Source organism: Epargyreus clarus, unplaced genomic scaffold (genome assembly GCF_041222505.1).
Source record: "Epargyreus clarus isolate Ecla_fem2 unplaced genomic scaffold, WU_Ecla_fem_2.2 ptg000014l, whole genome shotgun sequence".
NCBI lineage: Eukaryota > Metazoa > Arthropoda > Insecta > Lepidoptera > Hesperiidae > Epargyreus > Epargyreus clarus.
The window spans coordinates 11,269,213-11,295,618 of record NW_027332222.1 but is presented as its reverse complement, the minus strand read 5'-3'; the positions used below and the strand labels follow the sequence as shown (position 1 = coordinate 11,295,618).

Here is a 26,406-nt window from a genome sequence, read left to right as displayed (position 1 = left end):
TATTTTATAGCTGTATTTCTCAGTTGAAATGCAAATAGTATTATTTACTGTAATATTTGTTACCTTCTCGAAAAAATAGAAAAATATATGTTTAAATACTTTATTATTATTGCTATAACAGTTTAAATGTATAATAAAAACTAATATTTTTCTCCAAAGCATATGTAATCTTCTAACAACCTAAACCTTACAAAGTACAAATGTATATAATTAATTATTGTTGGTATAAATCACACACCCAAAAGGGCTTCTTCTTATAACATGATAGTAATATAAGTCATTTGAGTTTTCTAGTGGCGAGGTTACATAATTAGCAATAATAATACTAGTCTGGAAGCCAAGTTTTGTCTATATCAGTGACAATGTTCAGTAAAGTCTACCACAACGGATTCCCGCCAGCCGAACAAGAAGTACCCAGTGGCAGAACCCAGGACCACGGCAGCACAGAGCCATGTGTTGTATGTCATGAAAACCAACATTAACATATAGCTGACGAGCACTTGTATTCCGTGAAGGAAGGTCTGCCATGCGTGTGCTGTACTTAACATAGTAGGGCTGCAAATAATAGGAACATCATTACATTCATTACATAACAACAAAATGTAATTATGTCATCAAAAACAGATAATAATAAGAAAAAAATGTGCATATATATGTACATGTATAAGTATGCACTTAGAGTATGATATCTGTGAAAATTTAGAATACCAGCAAACACTTCTATATAATCTTTAACTATTGATGTACACAGCAATGAATATACAAATGAACTTACATATTCCTTTCAAGCATATGGGGCACTGGTCTGTAAAAAGGTCAGGGCTTTATTAGAAATTTTAGTACAAACATACATAAGAAGGTAATTAAATAGTATATAAGAAATTAACACAAACAAAATGTATTTCAGAACTACTCTATGTAGTGTACTGTATGAACTTACTGAATAACTTGAGGTTCATCTGCAGCACAAATGTTTGCAACACCCTTCTCCGGTGGAGCCACTGCACAATATTGTAGACCTGTATATGTTTTCCAAAGCAAATGTTTCCTGTAATATTTTAGCCTAAAAAGAAAGAATTGGCTTAAGTAAAGCAAACAAGTATAATGATTATAATTCCATAGATAAAATTAAAAATTCAAAAATATAATAATACTCATACCCTTCATATAGTATAGCTATGATGAATATTGCTAAGAATGATCCAATAAATTCTCCCAAGTCCGTCACATTCCACCAAGAAAAAAGGATTGTTACATCATAACCTCCATGAAACTATAACAACATGAGGAATTAAAATAAATGATAATAGATTTAATCCATCCTTTATATAAATGATATAAAATATTAAGAAAAACTAATTTCCAAATAGTCTGTCAGTCAATTTGAGCCATGCCTAAAGTCAATTCAATACTGGAGGTATATTGCAAATGAGATATTACTCTGAATAGGGCTCTTTTTAAAATAGGAAACCATGCACAAGAAAAGCTATGATGATGTTTATTCAACTTATAACTTACCGTCATACTCATTTCACCGTGGCTGCTATGATCACCATGGCCCATATGATGTTCATGAGCCTTTATGTCTGGCTCATGATTTAAGTGATTGAATTTGTCATTTGTAGTTAATATACCCTGAAAACAAACAAATACTATTCAAAAATGTGGTGAAAGTAAGTTCCCTCAAAGATATGATAGCAATCACATTAATACACAAATTTGTGCATTTAACATTAATTTCTAAATCTATAGATTCCTTTGTTAGTTAAACCACTGCTAAATAAATGTAAACAGTCATAAACTCATACTGTGAATATTATAAAAAGGTCCAAAATATTAAATGCTGTCTTTTTATAAGATTGAAATAGCAAATTAGCATGCAGTCCATCTAATGGTAAGTGGTCAATGCTGCCCATTCCTACCCTTAATCAACTTCATAATATAAAACAGTAGGACAACCCAAAGCCGATTACAGTTGCCACTACAGAAAACTAATATGGTTACGACACATTTAGGATAGCAATTTAATTTATCAATCCTGTTACACATTTTTCTTTAGTCAATGCTTGTACTGCTACCTTGAGCATTGAGTTAATGAGGTGTGAGGCTGAATTACTTTCCACTGAGGATTTAATTGATTGATTGTTATTAAAGTTCTACCACTTTTAAATACTTACACTCATGTCACTCATCATATCATGTGAACTGTTTGCAGACATCTGATGGATTCCATGCATTATGTTCCCCATGTCATGGTTCATGTGTGTCTCGTGCTTACTGTGGTCCATCATATTATGGTCCTCCATATTTGATATATTATACTCTTAAATTGGAATAAAAACATGCTGCATTAATTAATTAATCAAGTTATCAATTTAGTTAGTAATCAAATTATAACTCATGGCTAACTATACTTTCTATTAATCAGTATTATGAAAGTAGTGGGCGTACATACTGACAACTCTCATAGATCCAGGAACATAATAAATCATGCTTGGCCCAAACTTAAACTTATTCTAATAATTAATTAAGCATTTGTAGAAAATAATAACTTAATAAAAACTTAATTAAACCAAGTCCAAAAAAAGTTCAATTTAAAAAAAAAATGTAATTTATGTCATGTGTAATTATTTTCAAATGATTTATTTAGTATACATTTGAAAGCTAATTTATATATTTTTTTATAAATGTACATAAGTTACCTGTATAAAAATGTGAATATTGTAAACAATTTCACTTAGTATGAAACATGTATGAGCCAAGTAATGTACTTTATCAATGCCAGACATTGAATCCACCCATAAGTACTTGTTTAAAAACAAACCACTCAACATTGTGATGCAGATGGATGTTTATTAAACATTGTCAGTAATAACAAATTTATATCAGTGATAATTGACTTTAACAATGCCTTATCAAGTTAAGCTGTCACATGTATAAAATAACAATTCAAGTACTTACATTCAAAATGCCTACAAAGAAAAACATAAAAAAAATGTGTATCAATGTTTCTATATGTAATATCAGACAGAAAATGTTAAAATAATCGATGAAATTGAAGAACATTGCATAGTACTTTCATTAATTTCATACAGTAATAAAATTACAATTACCTTTACTCCAATAGTTGCTTTTTACTTTCACACGCGCCTGCGGTACTGGATGAAATTTTCATAAAGTTGATCTAAATAATTGCGTGGACACTTTCACTTTTTTTACAGTATTAGATTGTACTTTCAATATCTTTTTGTAACTAGTTTACCACTAAGTATTGAATCCAATGTCGTTTACATAATTTAAATGACTTGCTGTCACGAAAAAAATCTACTTTCATTCAACTTGCTGTTTGACAAACTGCGTTTACTGGTTCATACAAAACACTTTGTGAACACAAATGATCAAAATGTAATCAAAACTTGTGGTACTTTATGCAAAAATTCTACAATTCCTTTCTTATACTTTTCAGAGTTGAGTTGACATAAAATAAATTTCAAATATTGAATCATGAATGAATGCGTTCATGAATCCGTATGTCTAAATGAAATCAATATATAATGGAATTCTAAATGGTAATCAACATATGCAAATTAATAATACTAAATAATACAATATTATACACCCATATTCAGAGTGGAAATATAAGCCATTTCATTTTTTTTTTAATTTTATACAATCAAGACAATTTTTTTTGTAAGTGTAGAAATACTTCACGTTAAGTATTTTTCCGTTTTATTCTTTGCTGACTCTGAGTATTTTATGAATTGAGATTTGAGATTGATAAATTGACTGACTGAGTACGGAATGAACCATAGATTATGAGATTTATGTGAAAGAGACAATATTGTACTCATTGAGACTGATGGCGGACTTCTCTAGTTGTATGGTACAGATACTACAGATTAGTGTAGCGAAAAATTCTAAGTCTTTGGTACAGATTATTTTTAAATAGATATTCTTTGAATCGATTAAAATCAATGCCCATAGAATAGGATTTACTTATAGTCTGGCCAAACATAACGCATTTTTCACATTCTCGCGAAAATGCGAGAAAAACCCGATTTGTATTGACTCCACATTTTCGTTTCTCGTGCTTCTTAGGGCCGCGTTAAACTTTTACACCACGCTGATATGCGCCACGTTCTAGCGTCGCGTATTTTTTTTTCCAATATACGAGCTTCATACCAATACCGACTCATTAAAACATATCCCGGCGTTGTAGCGCAACCTCAGAAACTAGATAAAATACATACTACGCGTACCCGTGACTTGTACTGTATGGCCGGTCCTCATAGTAATTAGTAATATTTATTCGGTATTTTACTTCATGTCGATTAAAAAAAAACAATCTTTTAAATCCAAAAAGTGGATTCTGTGTAGATTCGAATAAACGATCTCAGATCTCCGTTCCAGAGTTGCCATCTGTACGCGATATAATTCGTTTTATTTATATTTAAACTGGATTACTTCATTTACTTTGCCAACCCTTAAAAAGGTCGTTATTTTAAATTTATGAAATAAAAGTAAATAATTTAAGTCTCTGAAATAAAAAGATAGATCCTCAGCAATCTACGGTATTGATCAGATAAAATAAATTATTAAATCGTTGGGTTTAGTATTTACATATTTACTCAGGTTATCGCTTTTACATTATTTACGACATTATATTTTTTTTTCTTCAATAAAACCGTTTAACTTTTTTTACTTATTTTATAAGCACAAATAATAACCATTATTAATATAATAATACGATTGTTATATACCAGCTAGTAATACATGAATAATTAAAAAAAATACAAAAAAATATTGAAATTTTATATGATATTAAAAATAATCTGAATTTTTCATGTTTTATAAGTGAATATTTTCTTCACATCATTGTTATCTACCGAGTTCTACTATATATTATATGGCTTAAGATTTCTCATATTTTCCTATGATTCTTATGCTTTTGACCATGAGAAGCCTTCATTTTTCTTTGAGAGTTTATGTAATCATGTTAAATAGACGGAAAAGCACAAACATACGCATATTGAAACTTTATACACGAAAAAAAATAGTCTCGTATCCCATAAAATCCTTATTTTATTAGGTTCGATACAAGTAAAATTAAAAAAAATAATGTATCTACTTATATTTTTTACACCTGTCCACGACCAATATTACGGAAAAAAACTATGGGAAAAAATGAGAATAAATACATAATGCATAATATAAACAATGCTCAGAGTAAATATAATATATTCTATGTCTCTATTTTATTTTAAAATAAATAACTAACCTCGTTCTTATTAAAATAATAATTTGTGCGGTTTGTGCCTGATGAACATCTCGTGTAATTTGATTTATGTGTTACCAGAGGTCAGGCAAGTGTTATTTTATGTACAATATTTTTATAAAAATAAATAAAATAAATTAATTGCCTATTTCAATAATTGTATTGTAATAAATTAAACAGTTTTTACATTTACATTTATGTAATTTACACATATATAGCAACTCTGTAGATTTAAACCGCCGCTGTGTTGGTGTGACTGGGCTGGTTGATTTCGTATTTCGTAATTCAATGCAAGTTGAATACGACTTTACCGTAAACTGAATCCTATGATAACTATGTAAATCTATGTCATCACTTCACAAAAATTGAAAATTTATTTATTTCACACGTTTTCCCATGATATTCTTGTATTATTTCCTTTTTCAGAATAAATAAGTGCAATATGATTTTTAGGTATGACTAGAGACGCTCATCACTCGCTTTACGCTTGGCGGCCATGTCTGAAGCTCGCGGTAACTCGAAGAGAGTTCGTGTTGTGCTATTCTTTGTTGTATAAAAAATACAGTGGTTTTTGTTCCTGATAGACAATGAATTTATAGGAGTATTTAATGACTATGAACTTTGTTATATGTGGAGTGTTTTATAAAGTCGAGCAAATCAATAGAATTTGCTGTTGCAGGAGTAACTCCAACATCGTATTTTTAGTTCATCCGCCATATTGGCGTTAATATATCTTCGTAAGTCTTTTTTCCTAATTTTTAGCTTTCAACAGAAGTATATTGTTATAATTTTATGCTATATCGTTGGTTTTTTGTTAGGACTAAGATATGTATAAAAGTAGACAGTGCATGACTCTACTATTGAGCAATATTTCAACATTTTGTTCTTGGCCTCTATATAAGTAATTTTCACCCATTTCTTTACACAAGCTTATGAATTCTTTCACTGGCTTTTAAGAATATCAATAAAAAATCATTGTTTTGTATTTGCATAAGGTTTGATTTGCATTCAAGTAGTTTTTCTCTGTACGCCCAAATAGGAGTAACCATTTTATTGTGGCTAGGTAATTTCATGTTAAATTGGAGGAAAGGCATTGTAATACGCGCGATACATTTCTAATTTATGTGAAAATATACAAATTTTGCAGATTTGACAACTTTTTATTCCATTACTCACCCTCATAACCCTCATTTCCAGTTCAGTAAAGTGGGGTCAAGGAATATTCTAGATCTCAAAAGACGTTCTCCTTTGTCATAATTAGAAACAGAAATATTGTATCAGCCAAGTTATTTATATATGATTTGTTTGTTTTGATTCGAAATTGCTTCCTTAATACAAATGTACATAATACATAAGCAAATGAATATTACAAACTGTATATTATTCGCCTATAACTAAATTCAATAGTTTCCAATAAAAAGATAATGCATGGTATTGGTAAGCTATTAAAACATGCATGTTGCATTTAAGGTTACTCTGAAGTGATAACTTGTTACCTTAGGTATACATAGCACACAAACTATACTAAAAGTAAGAAAAAAATATTCAAAAATATTTATTTTGGTGTATTGTTTACTATTAATAAAATTAGTATAGGTTGTTATTGCCTAAATAAACATTGTAAAGCCCAATAACAATAATTACAAATCCTTTTCATCAATATCAATTGATGCTAGTATTTTACTCTGTATCCTAACACTCATTCTTATTCAAGATAATAGACCTTATTTAAGTAATAAAATCCTATTGCAAAATCGATCTCTTCTAAATAATAAATGAATGATTTTCCTGGTTTGTCCCTTAGCTTAAATAATGAAAGTTTCTATACTTATTTACTTGATTCAATTATTATCAGTATTATGTATAAGCACACAATTATGTGTCATGAAATAATTAGTTAAAAACACTACTTTTTCTAACATTTGAACTAAGTAATTTCAAACCTTACATTCAAGGAAAGGGGTTATGTATACATCACATATATTTCATTTTGGTTAAAAGAAGTTACTTTAAAAAGTACCATTTTTAGAAGATATAGTTATGTTACTTCCGGTCAACTTCACTAGACCAATTATCTTGATGATGTCATAACAATGCACTAGTATGACATACAAAGGTGGCCTTTACATCAAAACAATTTTTGACTGATACATTTGGTCCTGCCACAAACATATTCATTACTCAAACATGAAAGAGGAATCGTAACTTATTACAAACCAGCATTATTTATGTTTTTGCTTGTGTTAATTTAGTGAACAATATTATTTCGTGTGCTTTTTCAATTTTAAGTGTAGTATATTTCAGTATGCGATGCCATATTAACATTAATTTTGCTTAATTTGAGGTTAGTTATTTAGAAAAAAATAGTTTACATTTATTAACAATAATACTTACAACTGAGCTTACAAGGTTAATATACCCATATTATTAGCTTTGGGGAAAGTGAAGACTTGCATTGATGTTAAGTATATAGAGTAGTAGGATTATGGTACATTTATCTAATTAAGACAATGTATATGTCAGAAAGAAAAAGTGGCAAAACAAAATCATTGTACTAAATAATGTGTATGAAAATATTTATATCTTCCATAACACAGCCCTTCAGACATGGGGTGTGCCTGTCAAAGTATTGTATAGAATAATATGTTTTTGTCTGTCTATACACTTTCAATTTCTGTAAATATTAATGGAGCCTTATAAGAAAGCAAACACTACAATATGTCTTATTGACAGTAGAGTGTCAACATCTGTCATGTAATTGAGACTATGCATGATGTCTCAAAATGCTACTTGTTGTTCACAACAGAATTAATTTACCTATAAATACTTTTTTTATATCAATATATACAAATAATGCTGTAAGATCTGAGAAAGCTAACGTCAAAGAAAACATGTCTTTTGAATTAGAAACTAAAACGAAGTTACATTATTTTACATCTCGGTAATCATCTTTAAGTACATGTATAGCAGGTACACAAATTTCCATAAAACTTATTCAGTTTCTTTTGATTTGTTGAAAAATGATAAAATTTAAAGTATATTTTTGATGGTGAAGGGTTTGTCATAATAATGTTTGTTTTTCACATAAATAATGAATTGCTTTCCTTGCTAACATAAACATCATTATGATTACTCACAATCTTTATTTTAGTAAATTGTAGGCAATTTACTATGATTAATGTCCTGAAAACAAACATTTTGACAATTGTGTTATAGTCATACAAATAAATCCTTTTTATGTATGTGTATATATAATTGCTATTTAGGGTGCCTTTTTATTCGTTTTCATAAAATTATTCTGGGTTTCAAGAACAAAATGCTGTTAAATATATGCAGAGTTTCTATCTAGTGAAACATAGTTATTTAATTAATAAGCATTTTTATTATTTCATTTAAGTTATCTGTGTTATTATCTTGTTATGATTATTTCAATTTAGTTATTTTGGGGTGCGATCCCATCGATTAAATATCAATGAGTAGCTAGAAGATATTTTGTACTTCAAGAAGAGCTCATTACCATTTGATCGAAAAAGTTTGACAGAAATATAATAGTTTACTAGCACTGCTACCTACTGCAAATGTCTATCTTCAATAGTATCGCTATCTAATAGTCAATAGTTCTCGATAAGTCTACTCTGGCACGGTCCATGTTTTTTATAAGATTGAAGTAACCAACAAGCTTGCACTCCACCTCATGGTAAGTGTGAGTGTGGTTACAGATAAGTTATCGCCAGTAGCCATCCTTACCTGTTCGCTGAAACACAAAAACTGCTTAACCCTAAAAATAGGGATGCCGATAGTATCTGCATGGTCAAACCATATTTGTTATTTACGTCGTAAAATATGTAATAACTCTGTTTTTTCTGAAGTGCAATCCCATAATTTACATTATGTGCCCTCTTTTTAAAATTTCTCATTTATTCTAATTGATTATTGCTTCTCAACCTATGTTGGTAACTAAGTCTCACTTGTCATTAATTTTTAACAAATAAAATATAATTTGCAGGCTTGGAATTTCCCTGGCGTGGATAAACCTGCAGCTTTCGTCGGAGAAAGAACTCTACCCTGCATATATATGCATGGTATGTTTCATAATATTATGTTATTATGTACCTTTGCACAGTAAATATAAGTTACAATTTACATTAAATATTTTATTTCAGGAGGGTTGTATTCGTGATAAATGAATGAAGTACGATGCTACTAGGTGCACAAGCACCAATACATATTTATTATGATAGAGAGGTTTAATGTTATTAGAGGATATAGCTGATGCCTCTTAGTCAGAAATTGGATGAACCTCTTGTTACAATTGAGGTGAGCCTTAAGTAGTTAATTACTCAAACCAAAACACCCAGATATGTTGTACTATAATAATGTATTTATGTATGTATCATGTTTTGTGATATTGTTTTATTTCTTTATACACTCATACTATAGTAGTTGTGTCATTTTGGTAGGTAGATTGCAGACTCTAGCACAATGCAGCAGGCAGTTGACCCTCTTGCAACAACGAGTACTGTAAGTATTTTTGTAATTTTAATAAGTTCATAATCATGTGATATGTTTTGTCAGCTATAATATATTGAATGTAGGTGTAAATTTATTAAGATGTTTATAATTACCATACACAGCCTACGGCAGAACCCGTCAATGGCGCGCCGCCGGAAGAAACAGCGCGCCGACAGGGGCGAGTCACAAATCAGTTACAGTTCCTCCAAAAGAATGTCATCAAGGCTGTGTGGAAACATAAATTCGCATGGCCTTTTCATCAACCTGTCGATGCAAAAAAATTAAATCTACCTGTATGTATCTATCAACAATATTGTCAGTATATAATGTTAAAAAAAATACTACATTGAATACTGAATATATGTTATGTTTTAGGACTATCATAAAATAATCAAGAAACCTATGGATTTGGGCACAATCAAGAAGCGCCTCGAGTCCAACTACTATTATTCCGCTCAAGAATGCATTCAAGACTTCAATACCATGTTTACAAATTGCTACGTGTACAATAAGCCCGGCGAGGATGTCGTAGTCATGGCGCAAACCTTAGAAAAATTGTTCCTGAATCGGGTAAGCATAAGAACATTTAACAAAATAGGGATAAATGTTCTTGAAAAATATTTATTTTCTTGTATTATTAACGTTATTCATAAATACAGTATAAACAATATTTCTTAAAAATATATATTTGATTCTTTTAATATATTGCTGTTAAAAAATTGAACGCAGATTTCCGAGTATCTGCGGTTAATAGTCAATATGAAACGGACGTCTCTAGAGCGAAATTAGCTATGAAAGAAGAATTGTTCGTTAACGTCCCTCGTAACTCGCAGATAGCGCAAATGGACAAGGAGGAGAAGGAGATGGACGTGCCGTCGAACAGCGGGAAGAGCGCGGTCAAGAAGCGGACGGGCGGGTCGACGGGCGCGGCGAGCGCGGCCGCGGCGACGCCGGCGACGGCCGCGCCCGCGCTCGTGCCGCGCGCCGCGCCCGTGAAGGCCGCGCCCGCCGCGCCGCTGCCCGCCTTCGTGGGCTCCACCAACACCACCACCACGCCCACGCTCTCCGCGCCCTCCGTCACGCCGCCCGCCACGCACACGGGACTCCCGCAGCAGGCACGCATTAGCATTACGCTTATACAACACTTTACGCTTATATTATACAACACTTTACGCTTAACTATTTGTCTAACAGTAAGTGTCGTACCAACGGCGCGATGAAAACGTTGAATTTTACATTTATGTGTGATTTTCAATGACCATCGTTCAATGTGCTGCGCTATATTTAGACATTTAAAATATCTTTACTATCACTCAATGTTGTGTGCTATACTTTGACATTTAAAATATCTTTTGTTACGCTTTACATAAGTTGCTTTTTGTATGTACCAAAAATAACCTTTTCCGGATAATGCAGGTTGCGAGTCAACCGTCAAGTTTCCATGTGCCGCAGACAGCAGCTACGCCGGTTTCCTCTATACCGGCAGTTCCACTGTCTCAAACCCAGCCCGCTAAGGTTAGATATCATTTCTTTTCTACGATTATGAATTATGATTCATGTTTTACTGTTATTTATCTGACTTTTTCGTACGTAGGTAAAAAAGGGAGTCAAAAGAAAAGCTGATACGACCACTCCTATGGGCAGCTCGTTTGAAGGCGGCTACACGACCCCTACGATTGACCAGCAGAGTGGGCCCAAACCAGCGAAAATTTCTACTAGAAGAGAAAGTGGAAGGCAAAAAAAGGTAACCAGCAATTTATTTATTTTATTTACATGTAAAATGTAACTTAACTAAGAAACTTCTGTACTACAAAATATGTAACTAAAAAATATGTACACATTATTCTGATGGTTATGTGGATTCTGCTGTGATATTCTGAAGGTGCATATAGTTTTTTTGCGGCTTTTTAAATAAGATTTGTTTGAATGATTCTATTTGAGAAGGTTGTGCATACAGAATCTCTTAATTTGCCTTTTTTATTTGTTATAAATGTTCAAAAGCCAAATAAAAATTGTGAACAGGTTGGAAGAGTTGGGGACGATAGCTTCAAAATGGGCGGGCTGTCTCCCGGAGTGGCCGGCGCTGGCGCGTCGCATCACTCGGTCATGACGCCGCAGCTGGCGAAGGGCAAAGAGAAATTATCTGATGCCCTAAAGAGTTGTAATGAAATATTAAAAGAACTATTCTCTAAGAAACATTCAGTAAGTATTGTCATTGTTTAAAATATAAATGTTGTGTTTATTTGAATGTTATGTTAAAATAAGATATTTTGTGTAAGAGAAAAAATAATGTGTAGATAGAACAGCTTTATGTATTGCAATTCAGTAATAACACAATTAATTGAATACTGTCCCAGTGTTGGGCACATCTCTCAAATTTGATTTTTCAAAATTAAATTGGTATTAGAAATTCAATAAACATCTCTGACCATTCAATAAAAGTAAGTTCAGTGTACCCACTTATACAGAACATTGTAGGATAGAATAGGACAAAATTTGTTAAAGTAAATTACGTTTGACAGGGATATGCGTGGCCATTTTACAAACCAGTAGATGCTGAATTGCTTGGATTACATGATTATTTTGATATTATTAAGAAACCCATGGATCTTGGAACTGTAAAAAATAAGATGGACACAAGAGCGTACAAGAGTGCTGCCGAGTTTGCTGCTGATGTCCGTTTAATATTTACAAATTGCTATAAGTATAATCCACCGGATCATGATGTTGTCGCGATGGCGCGAAAATTACAAGATGTTTTTGAGATGAGGTGAGTAAAGTTGTTAATACAGTTTCAACATCATGCAACTATGAGTATGTCATATTTTTTTACTGATAGTTATAACAAATAATCCTATATTTTAGATATGCAAAGATTCCTGATGAGCCTGTACACTTGGGAGTGCCACATATAGATAAGGGAAGTTCAGCGTCTAGTTCAGAATCAGGGTCTGAATCCGATTCGGAGTCGGATGATTCTGAGGAAGAAAGAAATAAAGCTGTGAAGTTGCTCGAGAAGGAGCTCTTAGCATTACAAGAAAAGATGAGGAAACTAGTCGAAGAGTCCAACAATAAGAAGAAAGCCAAAAAGAAAATGAAGGACAAGCAGAAGAAGCAAATCACAAACAATAGCGGCATACCCCCCAAGGCGAACGCGGTCACCGCGTACGGCGCTAAAACCAACAACATCGCAGAGAATCTAGGTAAGATTACTTTGTTATATACGTTTTAATATACATTTTATCATTCGTTTACACTGTCACGCACCAAGTCACCCAATCCTAATAACCTCGCGGCACTATGCGCTCCCGGAAACCGAACTGAATCGCGATGTGTTTGCGATCATATAGATAACGATTTGGCTCTCTATGTTTTGCATAAACTGTGCTAGATGTGTCATTTTTTTACAAATGTTGGGTTAGCACTTTTCATGTTCATTTACTTCGGGTGTTAAGTTTAATATGAGCCATTATAATAAAGATTTATTCAGAACGACTGTATTTATTTTATACATTTATTTGAAACATTTGTACCTATGGTGCAATTCCACGTTTGCAATAAACACAACACCATAGGTTCAATTTAAATTTTTAAAGATTGATGTTTTCTCATATTGAGTTTTAGCAACTAAGAAAAAAAACTATTTCTCGTTTGAATTTGCTTGATATAACGTAAGGTTGAAAGTTGAAACCAAACGAGCGTTTTGCGTCGTGCCTGCTGTCATTAAATTCGTCTCGTACGTTAAGTACATGTTACATCAAAGGGCACATTTCGCGTCAGCATATGATACAGATGTGACGTCGATTACGCGGCTCATTTTTGGTGGTGTTAGTAATGGCGCATGCTCGTTTGGATTTGGCCGAACGTTTTTGAAAATTTGGTACTAGACACTGATTTTTCTCTTTGCTAACTCTATATTGTCCCATTCCTGCTGATACGGGTACAACCAGACAGTGCAAAGAGTTTAGGCCAAGTTCATCCTGCTGGCCAAGTATGGATTGGTAGACTTCAGACACCATTGAGTTCTTTATTTTTAAGAACCGAGGTGTGAATGTTTCGCGTTAAGCGCATGATAATTAATTTGTAAACTGAAAATTAGAAGTGCGTGCCTAGGATTCGAACCCCGATATATAACCATTACGCCTCCACCTGTACTGGAACTGACCGTGACGTGACATAAACAGAGGCGGTGGTGTGCCGGGCGGCGTCGAGCGGGCAGCGCGGCAAGGCGGCGCGCGCGCGCGGCGCGGCGGGCGGCGGCGCGGCGGGCGCGGGCGGCGGCAAGGGCGGCGCGCGCGGCCCCGCGCCCAAGAAGAAGGGCACCACGCCCACCGCCGCGCCGCCGCTCCACGCGCCGCCCAACCACGACACCGACGACGAGGACGTCGCCAAGCCGATGTCGTACGACGAGAAGCGCCAGCTCTCGCTCGACATCAACAAGCTGCCAGGTGATCACACTGTCCTTTTTTGCTAACCTTTGTCTCGTTGGCTCTTTACCTAAACGCACTTATGTTATTGTTGGTTTAATATTTCAAGTTTATTCAGTTAAGGGCATCAAACATTTTTGTATGGGTTCTGATATACTAACATTATTGTCATTTTTTTAATGTGAGTTTCGGCGACCAGTGATTATACGTGGTAATTGATAGCCTAATTGACACATGTTTTATCACTGGCTGTAGAAACGTTTTTTTTCAAAGATTAGTGATTTTCTATTTTTCGTTTTTTTTTTGTTACAAAGAATTCCCATGGCTGTCATTAATGACAATCTTATTCATTTCTCATTATTATGAAGGCAGGGATAAGGTTTTCGATCACTTAGATAAAGGTGGTTTTCATTTAGGTGATAAACTCGGCAAGGTAGTCCACATAATACAGAGCAGAGAACCTTCGCTCCGAGACTCCAATCCTGACGAGATTGAAATAGACTTTGAAACGTTGAAACCCTCGACGCTAAGAGAATTAGAAAACTATGTCGCTTCGTGTCTCCGGAAAAAAACACGTAAGAAGTTTTTTTTTTTATGACTGGTGGTCTTTTTCTGCAGACATTGTGGGTCTTTATATCATAATATAAAATGCGGAAAACAATGTATTAGGTATATGGACTTTTAGAAAACATTATTTTTGGAAATGGATGTTTTTATTTAATTTCTTCCTTTAAGAGAATAATAAACATATCGATACCTTAATTCGCAAATCAGCCAACTCCACTCTTTGTCAAAATGTTTTTTTTATTTATTTTGATTTCGTTCAACGCTATTTACTATCAAAATAATAAAAAAAAATTTTGACAAAAAGTGCAGTTGGCTGATTTGCCAATTAAGGTATCGATATGTAATGGTCTGCAGATAAGGATTCCGTGTAATTTAATATCCAATCGTATTCATAAAGCTCCTGTAGTTATTTTTTATTTATGAATATATTGAAAATTCTACATGAAACACAAATAATTTGTAGATCGTAAAGTATCTGGGAAAACAAAAGATGAACAAATAGCAGAAAAGAAACAAGAATTAGAGAAGAGATTACAAGATGTATCCGGGCAATTAGGAGGAGCAAATAAGAAACAACCAAAAAAAGGTAAGAACTCCATATTGTTATAAAAAATCCATATTACCTTTATTTTTAGGCTTTAAAAAATAAACAAAATTATTCCATTATTATAAACAAAAAAAAACAGTACTTGAGTAAGCATCCAAATGTATAAGAATTGGTCGTTTTATTATAGGTGAGCCTCATTAGGAGAAAATAATTTTAGTCTATAATTTTTATATCTGTTAACTCATCCGGTTTATATCTGTTTTAAACTCATTTTCCTCTTGTTTGTGTCAATTATTCATAAAATTAATTTTATTAAAAGTGCGTGATGTGATGACAAAAGAGTAATAGCTATATTAAATATTGGTTAGATAACTCTTGTAGCATCATAAATAAACGCGTACCGTTTTCCGCAGAGGGGTGTAAAGACGGGCTGGGCGGCGGCATGTCGTCGTCGTCGAGCTCGTCGGACTCGTCCAACTCGTCGTCCAGCACCGACACCAGCTCGACGGACAGCAGCGATAGCGAAGCAGGTTAGATTACACGCCGGCGGACGACGCCGAATGTCTTTTACTGAATCAAATAATTAGCTGATGCAAATTAGTGAACGGTACCGGTGCGTACCGTACCATGTAAAGTACGATTTTAGCGTTAGATCTTAATGATACTTGCATTTAATTAAGAAGGATCTTCACATGATGATATAAAATTGTCTTGAGATCTTTTAGGTTTAGGTTATTGGCAATTTTTCGTGAGTTATCGAAAATGAATTTCCCCCTTTGCCAGTATTTTTTATTGTATGACTGATTGTGACATTTTCATGTTGTGGAGTATGTGAAACACGATGATGCCGTTTTATACCGTTAATTTATATTATTCTAGTCTGAAATGTATCAGTGACAGAATGAATGACACGAGAATGTATCCGACAAAGAATGAGGTTTTAAAATTATGAAAGTATTGCATACATTTGCCTTGGGAATATTGAAAGCAATTCAAACATGGATGAGTGGGATTGTTTAAGATTGGCTGATTACATTTTATGTTCCAAGTAAATGTCAACTTCATATTCTATGTTTTATTTATTGAGAATTTTATATGACAGAGTCTCCTATTATATTATTTATGATCAAAATTGTTTTTGTATGTAAATATTTATTTTATAAAGTACTATTCAATGCAGAAGACAGTATATGTGAAGTCAGGCTTTAGTCGTGAATGGAACAATTTTACGAGGAATATTAGTTCACTAAACACTACACAAAACTTACACACATGATAGTTTAAATAGATTAATATTTACTTTTTACATTTTGTAATAACGATTTATGAATGCTGTGCGTGAGTGTTTAACGAGAGTAGATCAAAGTATGATTTTCATTACTGTGATATTGGGAGAGATGTCACTAAAAGATTGAGTCGTTGTTTATTGTATCCGTTCTGTGAAACGTCGGTAAAGGCACAAACGAGTCGTAGTTGGGAGGGAGGAGCCAGCTTTGGTGTTCGATGACACTCGGTATTGGTGCCGGTAAGAAATTTTTACTTGGTTTGCTTTCATAAACCAATAGTAATTATACCTTTTCATTTAATTATTTTTAACTATATCATGTCCTCAATTGCGATGTTATTTCATTTGCATCCTTAAAATTCCAATCTCCTTTTACCAATTGTCATTGGAAACTTCAGATCTCATGGTACTAATTGCTTTTGAGTGTGAATTTGACGTAAATATAACCGGGTGCTCCGGCGGCGGCGGCGGTGCGGCGGCGGCGGCGGCCTCGTATTGCAAACAATTGTGTAAGGACGGATACCAACTTAGCAAGCAAAATTCATCTCCACCTTATTGCATTCCCTGCTCTCTTTGGTACGACGAGGATGTAATTTTGTGACATGTTGTAGTTAAAAATTTATAGTCATTGAAAAGGTATTTTTAACATTGGTTTAACGCTTCATTTTTTAATGCTTGCTCCCGAGAACTTTGAATTTGACATGTGACCGAAATTTTTACCATGACGAAAAGATACCTAAAGCTGGCCTCCCTCCTTCACAAATTGTTTGCAAATCTGTTATTACTTTAAAACAATTAAATACTGTATGTATAACTATACTCAATTACGTAATTGGATGTTTGGTCTATATGTTGGACCCGGTATATGTTAATTTAATATTCTTTTTATAAGTTTATTTTAGGTAGCTGGATTACTGTACGTTCTGACCATTGTTAATAGATGATTTGTTTTGAAATTGTATGTTAAAAATAGTATTCATGGAAAGATGGAGAAGAACTGATAAATAACTTGCACGTGGCAACAAAATTGTACGGTGCTCTGCATAAAACGTGTCGTTGAAAATATTTTATACCCATACTTGACAATGAGTAGAATTAAAATAACGATTTATAGCCGATAAAATAGTCGTATGAGTTAAAATCGAGAGCTCACGTTTTTATTTCAACCTACAATATTTTTTTAAGATTTTTTTGCCATGTGAGTTTATTCAAATTATACATGTACCCATTGTTGATGTCTTACTTTTATACAATATTTGTAGTATTTTTTTCCGGTCCCCTTTATATTTTTCTTTATATTGTAAAAGATTTTTTACATAATGTTCAAGAACTTAACACTCTTTAAATATTATAGTGTTTAAATATTTTCGCATCCATTCAGAACATTAAAAGTAAAAAGATTTTATACGATTTTTATGTGCTATACGAATAAAAATTTTTAGTGTTATTTTAAATAATAAAATCAAATGAAGCTTTAGGAAACAATTAAGATATGAAACTTCCAAATACCTATTTTTTAAATATCTTATTCGTGGGTTGTTACTGTGTTAAAGGCATTAATAAAAAAAATACTACAAGACGCGTGATACACCAGGCACCCTAAAATATTATATTCATAAAATTGGGTATTGGGAGTATATTTGTAGACTTGTATTATGTGTAGCAATATTTTTTTCATTAATATTATTTATTATATTGGTAAGGCAATTATTGTGCAGTGCATTGTAAAATTATAATATTTTTTAATGTATAATCAATGATTCCGTAATGATCAATTTTAGTTGCCATTAGTTGCAGTTTTAACACAACCTGAACACAAAAATATGGCATTGAGAGGCCTAAATATTGTTAAAGTACCACTGACTGGATATGTGTTTATTTTAGACAATATTATGTGTATATGGAGCATCACCGATTGTGATTTATGGGCAATGGCAATTATACGTCTACGATGTTTTAATAACTGCCGTTTTTGATTTGTTTTATACTACGCCTATTTATTTTGTATATTATTAGAGCACATTATTATATACATTATTTAATCGGACTCTGTGAGCAGTATTTTAAAAGTAACTTTGTATTGACAATCTGTACATTCCCAAAGTCATCTTAATACGAGAAATTTAAATAATTTCATAAAAAACAAGCAACTATCTCCAAAGTACAATTTTATTTTTGTAAGGTAAATGGTAAATAAGCCGCGCTTAAAACAAGAGTAGGCAAAGCTATTATACATTTTATTTAGAATTAATATTAAATGGAAAACTTTCATATGTAGTACTCACATGAATTTTGTATAATCTAATATTATTTTACACTACAGATGAGAGTGATGATTACCAATATTCATGTTGAAGAATAGTATCTCAAGATGAGCTATTATAATAAGTAGGTGTACAGATGTGAAGAACGGCCATGGCCATAGCATGTACAGGTCTTTGAAAGTGTAATGATGTTAAACATTTATTACTTCCCCTTATTTTTTATTTCATGGAATTTGTACATGATTTGCTTTGCTCTACTATTGTTTTATGTTTTTACTGTTGTCTCCTTGTGTTGGCCTCACTTGGCCCATGAAGATTTTGAACAAAAATGTTTATTATACACTCTTATAGTATATAGTGTTATACAGATAAATTTATGGAGATTATAATTGTCGAAAGTTGGAAGTGTTAACTTTTAAATAATTTGCTTGAAATGACATTGAATGTATAGGTGTTTCCTATAAGTTTACAGTTTAAGTGAATACATTCGGTTAATGTAGATTTGAAGGCATCCAAACAGGAACACCATATATAATAAATTTATATAGGATTTATTATTTAATCAACCCTCATGACTTAATTGATTAGATTTAAGATTGAGTGGTAATAAACTTTGTATATATTCAATATATAACAAATTTAAGTAAAACTTTTAAGTAACATGTTTTGTATTTTATTTATAGACAACTATGAGATCTGAAGTTTAAAAACGACTCTTGTATAAAAATGGGATATGCGAGTATACTTATTGGCACCAGACTGTGTTATGAACAGTCAAAAATGGCTTTCGATGACATAAAAACAGTACAATATGCTTTCATGACTGTCTGGTCCTCTCTCTTTACTCTTAATTTGAAATTGAGTTTCATGAAAATATTGTTGTATTCTGCATGAACCACATATTATGCAGACTGCTTCTTTTCTAATTATTAGGGAACAAATGGTACCATTTTAAGCAAAATTTACAGATACCAGACAGCACACGATCAATAGGTATGTACAGCATTGATATATTTTCTCATTAAACTGATGGAAATTTTACTCAATACCGACTCATTCGAATCTTTTTCAGGTGCAACTGTCGGGAAACAAAAAAAAAAGATGAAGAAGCAAGCTCACCAGCCGCCCCCGCAAAATGTAATGTTATTTTTTTTGTGTATTCTTAATTTATTACCAATCCGAAACATTGATTTACGATCGGTATTAACGTGTACAGAAGTCTGTTCCGGCGATGGTGCCGGCAGCCGCGCCGCCCGCGCCCGCGGCCGCGTCCCCGGCGGCGGGCGAGGCCAAGGCGGCGTCGCCCGCGCCCGCGCCCGCCGCGCCGCCCGAGCCCGCGCCCGCCGCGCCGCCGCCCGCGCCCGCGCCCGCCGTCATCCACCCGCCCGGCAACGTGCCCGACTCGTCGGACGCGCCCGTCGCGCGCGACGCCGAGCCCCCCGAGCCCCTCGTCGAGCCCGAGACCCGCAACGGTCTCGACAAGGTCGACGCCTCGCAGTACCTGGACCCCATCGAGCGCTCGCTCGCCCGCCTCGAGCGTAGCCTGCAGGCCGACGTGCCCATGGACGTGAGCGTCGGCGATTCCGATTCCTCGATGCGGCTCGACGACTTCTCGCTGCCGAAGCCCCCCATAATGCCGGACGCGGCGCACCACAGCCTGATGGCGCATCTCGGTGGCCTCTCGGAGATGACGCACGTAACGGAGCAAATTAAGAACGAGATGTACGTTCCTTCTCACAACGGTTTCGTCGATAAAAATCCGCAACACGAACGGGAAATGTTGCGGCCGGAGGTGAATCCGAATGTACCTGGCCTGACGACGGCTCCCCCGATGTCCTCAATCTTTGACCCCGTGTACTCGACGCCCCAGGCCGTGACCGCTCAGTCTCACCTCAATATACAGAGTGCGCCGTGCTTGATGCCCCCGGTGATCAAGAAAGAAGATGTTAAACCACTGCTCACTCCGAAACCTATCGAAGACCTCATGGGAGTTCCAAATATTGTAACGAATAATATAACAGATAGAGGAGTCAAGTATGATATTGATAAAAAATCTGAAGATGCTAAGAACTCGAACTTTGCTCAAGCTTTTAAACTTAAACAGGAACAAAATTTAAAAAACGCTAGTTCATGGTCATCTTTAGCTCAAGCTGGCAGTCCACAAAGTATACCCAATATCAGTACCAATAATCAAGTGAAACAGAAGCCTGTAATGGATAGTTTTCAAGTAAGTTAAAGTCAATATATCGATTTTTTTGTTTGAACTGTCAATATTCCCGTTTTTGTATAGTACTTAGACCTGATCCGTCCTGGAGGACAAAATGAACAATTGTACTGCTTACATCTTGTTTGAATTGTAATGATTTTAATTTGGGCTTTTTAATGCTATTTGTGCCCAATAAACGGTATTTTAAAAATATATATGTTTACAGGTTTTTAAGAGGCAAGCAAGAGAAAAGATAGATCGGCAAAGAGCACTAATTGAGCAACAAGAGTTAAGGAAAAAGGAACAAGCTGAGCGAGAGAGACAGCGGCAAGAGGCAGAAAGGAGACATCCTGAGGAAGAAAAGTTAAGGTATCGTAAAAGTTATTTTGGTCTACGGTTTAAAATATTTGATCTTGCTAGTAGTAAATATTAGATTTATTAAGCGTGCTTTTGAACCAGAGATGTACGGCGAAGCTAAAATGTAGATGTGTATCAAATCCACTAATATTGGCTTCGTATTGGTGGAAATGGGTTCAACAAATGTATGTTTTTCGTAGACTTGTGACCTATGGACCCACGGCTGGTGTAGCTATGTAACTACGCGCAAAGAAGAGCAAATGACCTTCTTAGTAATTAGCGTGCATTTGTCATCTCATTTTAACGTGTCCTGTCCACGTGACCATACTGGTCTGACGCAACTAAACTGACTAAAGGAAGGTTTGAATGCTGAATTTATATACCTGTTTTGAGTCTGGGTGTCTTCGTGTGTAGTCTGATGGCATTCATGAGACAAGAAAGTGGTCAGGTGATTATAGATATCGTCGATTCGCTCAGATATGGCGGAAATTGTGAAATAGTTTCGTATTTGCCCGCCGCTTAACACGTTCAAAGCCAATACGATTTCATGAATTCCTTCTATAGTGCCGCCTATATTTACATATATAACATTAGACTCGCCCGGCGAGTCGCAAGCACATGAACGAAATTTATATTGACTCGCAATACTAGTAGTTGGCATTGAACGTCATAGCTACCTCGCATATGTCTGTTAGAAATGCACTACAAAATGAGCGCGTATTAGTGTGGTTAGGGTATCTCTGGTAGAATTGTACTACAATATGAGCGCGTATTTGTGTGGTTAGGGTATCTCTGGCAGGAATGTACCATAATTTTATGTGATAATAAATAAATAATACGACGCTTGTGTGTTTGTGTGTGCAGGTTGGCGGCGCACGTGCGCAAGGCGGAGAGCGCGGAGGCGGCGTCGCCGAGCGTGTCGCCGGTGGCGCGCGTGTCGCCCGTGGCGCGCGCCTCGCCGCCCGCCGCCGACAAGCCCGCCGCGTCCGAGCGCGAGCGCCTGCGCCAGCGCGAGCAGGAGCGCCGCCGCAGGGAAGCGGTATGTATCGTACTCTTACTACTACTTATTATAATGGAATATGTACGGCTCTAGCAGATGTGCAACTTTTAGTAACGGCGATTCACGTTTAGATATTGCATTAATGTTGCAGCATGTTTTAGCGACTGCATTAATGGTACATTGCGTCTTTCGCGTCCAGAAGTAACTGAGCCTGGTGTTCAAATAAGCGGGTTGAAAAGTTTTATCGCCGCTGGTCGCCTATATTAAAAGTGTGTGTCTGCTAGGTACATCGGCGCAATACAATATTTTTTGTTATAAAGGAAACATTTCATTTTATACGTACTTCTGTAATGTGCAAATAAGGCACGAGGAAAAAGACTTATTTCATACGTTACCTACACGGCTATTGCGTATATGGGTGACATGACGGCGTTTATTACAAGAAAATTAAATTGGTGGTCACTCCATGGCCTAATGTCTTCTGCGGTAATTGGGTATATCATACTAAATGTTTTAACAAATACAACGCAACGCCAGTATACTAATGAGCTACGTCAAGTGAATTCTGGGAATTACTGAAGTAGCCAGTTAGCATGTTTGAATGCATTAACAGTTCATGCTGACCACTTGATGTTAAGTGATGTATGCATGTATATTATTGTATATACCTGTAAATCTTGTCTTGTAAAAAGAATACTACCTGTAAGAAGTTATTTGATGCCTTTTTAAGGCCAATTACACTAAATTCCTATGTAGAGTTGTTCACAGAAGCACTGTATTCACGAAGAACTATATTTAATTATCCTTATTAAGGTCCGATTCTACTATAGTTTCTCACATAAGTTCTTTTTATTATCTGGAATAATATTTTACTTTTGACTTTAAGAAAAGCATTATAATATACCATTTATTTTCAATTAATATTCGCAAAAATATTTATACATAAGATATAAGAAGTTTACTTTATTAGATTCCTAATATTAATGTACACAATTTTTCATACAGATGGCGGGGCAGATAGACATGAACATGCAAAGTGACCTAATGGCAGCATTTGAGGAGTCATTGTAACATGTTTGAACATTAATATTAATTGTACATATGAATATATAAATAGATATAATGTCAATGCAATCTAAACATAATTTGGTGATAGTATGACACCGGAGTGATTTCGTGATCGTTTTGTGTGTGAAATCGTTGACTAACATGTGGTTAAGTGCTGTGAATAGATATACTTTATAATTTTAAATTAAACTGTTGTACCATCAATCTTGACTTAGTGTACGCGTGCTATATGGACGAGGGGTTGCATTTTAAACGTGTATTATATAAGTTTGTATACAAGTTCTTGATGTAAACTCTCTTACATTCGTAAGCCTATATATTTATATTTTGTTCTAGAAGCGTCTTCTACCTTCCATACTTGTTTTATAGTACGTACTAATGAACATAGCATGGTAGTAATTGAAATTGAAAAAAAAAATCAAAAATGTTTTATTTTATGTAATTGATAAATAGACAATCAATTTTAACCATGAAATCTGTTATTGTTCACGCAGTCTCGCATTGCACGCAGGCTCGGTTGCGCTGATTGCGGGGTGGCTCGTCCGCCTCGTGACGTCACCGGCCAAAATGCAATGCGGCAATGGCGTGCGTTATGTATTTAATAGTAAATGGAATTCTGTTACGTGTTCGATTTTCGATGAATATTGCTTAATGTTAGTAGATTTTTTATCAGTCTGTCATCGGAAACAGATCAAATGTCATACATTTGATTTGAAATATATTTATTTTATATTGCAATATGTCTTTTTATGTTTTGTAGTTAGATAACTCCAGTGGAAATGTATAAAGTATTATCAAAATTAAATCTACTATTAAGTTTGTAGTATGATAATACAATACTACCCAAAACAAAACGATGTATATTGTTAAGAAAATTTTTAATTTCAGTCATTTACTCAACTCGAAATCGAAATGTAGATATAAAGTAAAATATATTGACATTCCATATTGTACTATGTTGTTTAAATTGAACCAATATGGCCGCAAGGACTGACTTATTTCGTCGTGCGTAATAGTACGATGAAGAAGGATGTTTATTCCTCAACAAACATTATTTGTTAAGAAAAAATAATAATAGAGTATTTATTTACTTAAATGTGATACTTATAAAATTATATTTTTTACACTAGAACTTACATATCAAATTGACTAGATTGAATCAGTAAGTAAAATTAGTAAGCAATATATTAGTTAGTGGTCTGTAAAAAACGTAATATATAATAAGTATATAAAAAGTTTTCTGTTTTTCCTTTGAGATAATCTTTAAATAATGCTTTATTAATATTAGTCCAGTCGTCCTGTAAAAAAGATTACCAGAGAGATTTATGATAAGGCTAAGTTAAAATGGAAAAAGCAGTGATAAAATGTAACAGTCTATGAACACTGCTTTAACCTTGTAATTTACTTAGGTACAGAGATCGGTATTTTTATTGACTGACCATGACGTACTCTCGCATTATACTTTATTAGTACATTGTCTGTATATATTAGAATATATAGATGTAACCGCGGGGCAGTTAGATCTTCAATAAATTCTACCTTTCTTGATACTACTATTATACTTTTTTATTAAACATCAATAATTCTGAATCGGAAAGTCGTACGCAATGTTGATGAAAAAAGTCACGCTCATAAAAAATAATAATACTAGCTTTATATAATTAGGAGAGGTTACGTGGGGTTAACGTATAATTTAAGTGAATTAGATTAATACATTCATAATGGTTCAGAGGATGCATGAAAGCACCGAATAGTCGACGCCTATGCGAATCTTCTTAATATAGTGTGTATGTAAATATGAACAGACTGATGTTCAATAAGTTAAGTGATGTTAATAACGCAATTGTAGAATAGACTAGATTAGAGATAACTATGATACATTTTGGACACATTCTCAAAATATAAGTAAATAAATAATTAAGCATCCGTCTGTAATTTCGAGTATAGTGACATTTTCTTAGCTTGCTTTAATATGCTTAATTTTATGTATATCGAAATACATTAATTGTACATAAAACTATACTTAGGTATATCTCAAAAACTACTGAACCAATTACGCGGGACTTACACTCATATACGACTTGAGGGAAGTAACTAAGACTATTTTTTACCCCATAAGTAATAAGTTATTGGGAAATCGAATACCGCGCGTCGGGGTGAACGCGAGGATGCTCGTTTCAATACTTATTGTTAGTGTATTTGTAAATGTTACATTTATTTTCAAATTAACGGAAGATTTCACTCTTGTTACATTGATACGGATGTCTACTATAAATCTTAACGGAATGGGGACTAAGAAATATAAAGTGAACTTTAAAATTATGTTTTCCTTTCAAATATAATCCCCTTCATCCTTGTACACTCAATCTACTAATTGGTATAGTCCGCGCCAAACTCCAGGTCCGCTCTGAAGTTAGCGCAGGTGTCAGACAGAGCCAATGCCGTCGAACACAACTACGAGCATATACTTCGTAGCAACGTAAGGGCACACTAACGCAGTTATGTAGCCGTGGGCAAGAACGGGCAGCGCACGGGCGCCGGTGGGGGCCCGCGCTGTTTTCGTCCCTTTAATTTCTACAATTTGCTATTGCGACTCGACTCGATTCTATATTCGGAGCGGACTAGCAGTTTGGCGCGAACTCTAACACAGTCAAAAGAAATACTTCTGTATAAGATATATACTTTTTAACTTATCAAAACTTGTTTCCCAAAATCTTCAGCAGTAAACAAGGAATCACTGTTTTCTCATGTCCTTTATTCATATTAACATGTAAATAGTGTCTTTTATATAACTTTGAACAAGAAAGTATGTAACATAATTATGACTTGCATGACCTTGACGTGATATAGCATACACCGACATAAGTAACACGATAGACAGGTAGTTCCAATAAAATT

General features: G+C 34.3%; 2 protein-coding genes across 5 annotated transcripts; one reads left to right on the top strand and one right to left on the bottom strand.

Moving 5' to 3' along the window:
* Nucleotides 1-86: 86 nt before the first annotated feature.
* LOC140747589 (high affinity copper uptake protein 1) lies at nucleotides 87-3,751 on the bottom strand. The gene is made up of 7 exons (XM_073080139.1): nucleotides 3,114-3,751; nucleotides 2,178-2,323; nucleotides 1,519-1,635; nucleotides 1,161-1,273; nucleotides 941-1,063; nucleotides 776-805; nucleotides 87-555 (listed from the first exon to the last, which is right to left on the bottom strand). Exons 2-7 carry the CDS (start codon nucleotides 2,304-2,306, stop codon nucleotides 354-356), a joined length of 714 nt encoding a protein of 237 aa, XP_072936240.1. The 5' UTR covers nucleotides 2,307-2,323; nucleotides 3,114-3,751; the 3' UTR covers nucleotides 87-353.
* Nucleotides 3,752-5,482: 1,731 nt separating this feature from the next.
* On the top strand, nucleotides 5,483-25,827 carry LOC140747579 (bromodomain-containing protein 3). 4 transcript variants are annotated; one of them, XM_073080119.1, is made up of 22 exons: nucleotides 5,483-5,612; nucleotides 5,729-6,012; nucleotides 9,282-9,357; nucleotides 9,439-9,592; nucleotides 9,740-9,796; nucleotides 9,910-10,080; nucleotides 10,163-10,357; nucleotides 10,621-10,902; nucleotides 11,204-11,302; nucleotides 11,382-11,531; nucleotides 11,810-11,989; nucleotides 12,310-12,557; nucleotides 12,653-12,990; nucleotides 13,972-14,235; nucleotides 14,631-14,789; nucleotides 15,245-15,367; nucleotides 15,742-15,858; nucleotides 19,950-20,014; nucleotides 20,094-21,104; nucleotides 21,310-21,452; nucleotides 22,305-22,479; nucleotides 23,446-25,827. In XM_073080119.1, exons 4-22 carry the CDS (start codon nucleotides 9,548-9,550, stop codon nucleotides 23,509-23,511), a joined length of 3,888 nt encoding a protein of 1,295 aa, XP_072936220.1. In that variant the 5' UTR covers nucleotides 5,483-5,612; nucleotides 5,729-6,012; nucleotides 9,282-9,357; nucleotides 9,439-9,547; the 3' UTR covers nucleotides 23,512-25,827. The 4 variants fall into 4 exon arrangements, with proteins under 4 accessions (XP_072936220.1, XP_072936219.1, XP_072936222.1 ...); XM_073080118.1 differs by having other exon boundaries at nucleotides 5,539-6,012; XM_073080121.1 differs by having other exon boundaries at nucleotides 5,539-6,012; nucleotides 9,736-9,796.
* The last annotated feature ends 579 nt before the right edge of the window (nucleotides 25,828-26,406 follow it).

Coding starts and splice junctions, on each gene's coding strand:
- LOC140747579 (XM_073080119.1), top strand. CDS start 9,548: ATGCCTCTTAGTCAGAAATTGGATGAACCTCTTGTTACAATTGAG. Junction 15,859..19,949: donor CAGCAGCGATAGCGAAGCAG/GTTAGATTACAC, acceptor AATCTTTTTCAG/GTGCAACTGTCGGGAAACAA. Junction 21,105..21,309: donor CTGTAATGGATAGTTTTCAA/GTAAGTTAAAGT, acceptor ATATGTTTACAG/GTTTTTAAGAGGCAAGCAAG.
- LOC140747589 (XM_073080139.1), bottom strand. CDS start 2,306: ATGGAGGACCATAATATGATGGACCACAGTAAGCACGAGACACACATG. Junction 1,274..1,518: donor ACGGTGAAATGAGTATGACG/GTAAGTTATAAG, acceptor ATGTTGTTATAG/TTTCATGGAGGTTATGATGT. Junction 556..775: donor CATATGCTTGAAAGGAATAT/GTAAGTTCATTT, acceptor TATTATTTGCAG/CCCTACTATGTTAAGTACAG.